Genomic DNA, 4412 nt, shown 5'->3' with positions numbered 1-4412 from the left:
CCCCCCCAGTCCCGGCGTCTGCCCCCCCCAGTCCCGGCGTCTGCCCTAGGACTGGCAGGCACGCATCCCCTTTGCTGCACTACGCACATGAAGCATCAGGAAGGCTGCTTGGCATGAGCTAATGGTTAATAAGGGGCCCCTCTCAGGCCCATCACCTTGCATCTGACGCAAGTGCCCTTTACTTAGGAGTCATCACTAAGACTTCAGGCCAGGCCACAAGGAGAGTAGCTAGGTCTGAGAGGTCACCCTGTAAGGAAACCAGTTTCTCAGGCTTTTCCAAACAGACTCGACCTATGACCCTTTGCACACTGCCCCGGTCACACCGTACCTAGCCTCCTTGAGAAAGCCGTCCTTGGCACGGGAGCACTGGTCACTTGCTCGTTCCATCAAGGGTCAACCGATGACTCTAACCTGTTGGGAATAAATAACCCCCAAAAGTTAAACCTCTATAGCCAAGAAGTTAAGCACAAAGTTGTTTGTAATAGCAACAACGTGGGGGGGGGGAAGCCCCTCAAGTACCTTAAAACAGGCATTGAAAAAAGTTATGTACAACTATGTCATAGGGTGTTAGGTACTCACTATTAGTATTTCTGACTAGTTCTTAAAGATTTATAAAAACGTTAAATGATTTAATTGAAAAACTGTATTCTTGGGCCGGGGAGATAGCTCAGTGGAATAAGTGCTTGCCTGGCAAGTACAAGGTCCTGAGTTTGATCCCTGGTCCCACAAAAAAGAAAGGAAGGAAGGAAAGAAGGAAGGAAGGAAGGAAGGAAGGAAGGAAGGAAGGAAGAAAGAAAGAAAGAAAGAAAGAAAGAAAGAAAGAAAGAAAGAAAGAAAGAAAGAAAGAGAAAGAAAGAAAGACTGTACTCTGGAGGAGCTTAGAATGGTGGCCCACAGCAAGGGTGCTACTGTTCTGCGAGGGCAACTAGGAAATGAGTGTGGGGGAGGTGGGGCCATCACAATTGGATGTCACCAGCGACCTTTAAGGGGTGACAGGTCAAAGGCTCTGGACATCCCGAAAGGCACGGGCCGTCCCTCCTCATGTTGTCCTGTACTGCCCTTCCTGCCCTTGGAGTGGTTCCCTTGGCCACTGCTGTAGGCGGGACACACGCTTCTTCTCCCTCGAGCTCAGAACCTAACCCTGTGTACGGGATTCTGATATATTTACATACGGCTTCCGGAATTGAACCACTGTGTAAATGAAGGGAAAACTCAACTTTCTTTTTTAAAAAACTATTCAAAGATTGTTTAGTATTTTTGGAAAACAAGATCGCCAACAGCGTGGTATTCAAGTCACCGAGACAGCACGTTCGTATCAGTCGACGTTTCTGGCATTTGTCCCAGTGGCGGCTCCACTGCTGTGTCATCTTGTAGGGGAGACTCTGTTGTATATTAAAGTACCTAAAGTTTTACTATGAACTCCTTTTACTTTCTCTTCATATTACATTTGTGGAATACTGGTTTTTGTTGAAATGATAGGGAATAACTTGCAACTATAAACAAGTTTCATTGAAGTGAAGGACAAATTATAAAATATTTCCACTTAATTTTAGTCAAAGAGCTAAAAAGTGATACATACATTATAAAAGTTTTTACAAATCTGTTACAAAAATAACATTTTAAAATAACATGTTACGGGGCCAGGGAGGTGGCTCAGTGGAATAAGTGCTTCCCTGGCAAGTGCAAGGGCCTGAATTCAATCCCCAGTTCAGCAAAAAATAAAATAAAATAACATATTGTAAAAATAGTTCACTCTGAGGAGGCTGAAAATCATCAGACTATCCTATAACTTTTTTTTTTCTCATTTAAGTCTGAGAATTTTTTGCATAGTACCATGAAGGCACCAGTTTATACATTTCCTAGTAGCTGACATTAAGTTTTTTGTTGTTCGTTCTTAGAAATAGGATCACACTCAGGCTGGACTTGAACTCATGATAGCCCAGACTGTACTCCAAACTTGCATTAATCCTCCTGCCTCAGCCTCCTGAGTGCTGGGATCACAAATAACTGCTCGACAGTTATTTCTAATTCTGTACTGTTAGAAATAATGAATCCCAGGAAATCTTCCCAAGTGCATTCTTGTGTGCATGCGCCCAAGTATTTCTCAGAGGTAGATGCTGAGATATGAAACTGCTGTATCAAGAACTTTAATATCTGTAGGCCTTTGCAGATGAAGTCGATTTCTTCTTTTGGTTCACATTTCCCTAATATTAGTCAAGCTGATACCTTTACAAATATTTTCCAGCCATGTTATTTCCTCAGTTGACTGGTAATTCATATCTTTTGTCCATTTTTTTTCTTTTGGGTGTTTTGTATTTTTTTCAAATGTTTTGATTATAAATTTGTTAATATACATGTTGGAAATTATTTTCTCCTAGTCATTACCCATCAAAATTTTTTTCATACAGCAGTTTTAAATTTTGGTACACCTTGTTGAATTTGATACTGTTTCCTTTATTACTCTGTTCTTTTTAGTCTTCCAAAGGCTGCTTTCTCTACTACTGGACATCATTTTAACATGTAGGGAATATGCCATTGGGTTTCATCATAATTTATAAAATTCTCACGATTGGAAATGTAGGTTGTCCCACCTTTTCACTAACGTAAAGAAGGTTGTGAAAACTGTTCAATGTGGTATTTTTAGTACACACATTAGGGCCTAGGTAACAAAACATTACGATTCTTTGTGTGTGTGTGTGTGGAACCAGGGATTGAACTCAGGCCCTTGCACTTGCCAGGGAAGTGCTTATTCCACTGAGCCATCTCTCCAGCCCCTGACATTAAGATTCTTGAATAGAGATGAGAAAGGCAGCAAGTTTTACCTAAACTCATTCAAGGTATTTTTATTTTTTTTTATTTTTATTTTTTTTATTTATGTGTGTGTGTGTGGCCAGCTCAGCCCACCAGGGGGCGGGGCTGGCTGGCATGTGGTGCTGGGGGATTGAACCATGGTCCCTGTGCTTTGCTAAGCTTGCTCCAAGTAGGTGCCTTAGACCACTGAGCCATCTCACCAGCCCCCATTCAAGGTATTTTTAAAAACAGCCCAATTGTTAACTATATTATTGGGGAATTAGCCCCCATAGTGGACTCCTCCTTCAGGCCAGCTAATAAAGAACTGGCTCCGCTTTTAAAAATCTAGGCTTGGGGCCGAGGAGATGGCTCAGTGGAATAAGCGCTTCCCTGGCAAGTGCAAGGGCCTGAGTTCAATCCCCGGTTCCGCCAAAAATAAATAAATAAAAATAAAATAAAATAAAAATCTAGGCTAATTAGCACCTCCTCGATAGTGGCCCTTCTGCAGGGAGAGGCAACTACCTGCGCCCAGCCTGTGATCATATACCTAAGGCCTCTTTAGCTTGACTTCAATTTTAGGGCGCTATTTTGCTTGGTGAATCTTCAAGGTTTACATGTTGGAAGAATGGGCCTGAGAAGATGAAGAAGCCCCATATCCAGGACTCTGGGCTGCCACAGAAGGACGCCCAACCCCAGACCCGGAAGGTGGGGTTTCCCGTCCAGAAGTGGGGGCTCTAAATCCATTCGGCGGGGCCTCGTATCTGGGAGGTGGGGACTTGGGTCCTCCAGGTTGAGCTCCGTATCTCGGGGGCGGGGTTTCGTATCTGGGAGGCGGGCCTCCGTATGCCCCTGGCGGGGTTCCATAGCTGGGAGGCGGGGCTCCGTAACTGGGAGGCGGGGCTCCATAACCAGGAGGCGGGGCTCCGTAACTGGGAGGCGGGGCTCCGTAACCGGGAGGCGGGGCTCCGTAGCCAGCAGGTGGGGCTCCATATCCCACAGGGGCTGCTCCGTATCCTACAGGTGGGAGACCATAGGCAATAGCTGGGAATGCCAAAAAGAAGGAAGAAAATTTCAGTCACTCTGCGGACAAAGAATAAGTGATAAAGAAAAACTGAATAATGCTAAAGCCAAATAACACAGGATAATTCAGACAGAATAATGTTCAAATATCTCTTCCAGTCACCACTAGATGAAGACTATCATTTTGTTTCAAATTAACATGAAAACGACCTTATAGTTAGTTCTATCTGAACGTATTTTACTTAATAGTTTGTTTGATAATGAATAAAGTTACTTGTGCTCACAGGAATATTTGGAAAATGAAACAAAGTGAATAAAGAAAGAAGTAATCTATTATTTCGTCACCAAAGACAACTGCTACAATATTTGGACATACTTTTGTAGACTCTCTGAATAACTTTCATACAGTCATGATCATACTGACTTTTGTTGTTGTTGTTGTCTTGATACCGGGGTTGAACTCCAGGCCTTTGCATTGAGCCCTTCTCTTTATTTTGATAGAGGGTTTTGCTGAGTTTCTCAGAATGGTTGTAACTTATGATCTTCCTGCCTCAGCCTCCCAGAATGCCAGGAGTTATAGTCATGTGGCATCACATCTGGTT

The 4412-nt window shown here is 43.4% G+C and overlaps 1 protein-coding gene across 2 annotated transcripts in view; it reads right to left on the bottom strand.

Moving 5' to 3' along the window:
• Wbp2nl (WBP2 N-terminal like) overlaps nt 1–4412 on the bottom strand; it is a 43345-nt gene that overhangs the window by 2997 nt on the left and 35936 nt on the right. The window contains exons 6-7 of one of the 2 annotated variants that reach the window (XR_002818343.1): nt 3338–3831; nt 329–411 (exon numbers count right to left, since the gene is read on the bottom strand). Coding sequence is in view for 1 of the 2 variants with exons in the window: in XM_004642608.2 (XP_004642665.1) it covers nt 3401–3831 (431 nt within the window). In the remaining variant the exon portion in view is untranslated. Of the gene's footprint in view, nt 1–328; nt 412–3060; nt 3832–4412 lie in introns of those variants that run through there. The other variant, XM_004642608.2, reaches the window with a different exon arrangement.

The sequence above is a fragment of the Octodon degus genome, unplaced genomic scaffold (genome assembly GCF_000260255.1).
Source record: "Octodon degus isolate 3935 unplaced genomic scaffold, OctDeg1.0 scaffold00156, whole genome shotgun sequence".
Lineage (NCBI taxonomy): Eukaryota > Metazoa > Chordata > Mammalia > Rodentia > Octodontidae > Octodon > Octodon degus.
The sequence above is the reverse complement of the archived record's forward strand: the minus strand, read 5'-3'. Positions and strand labels throughout refer to the sequence as shown.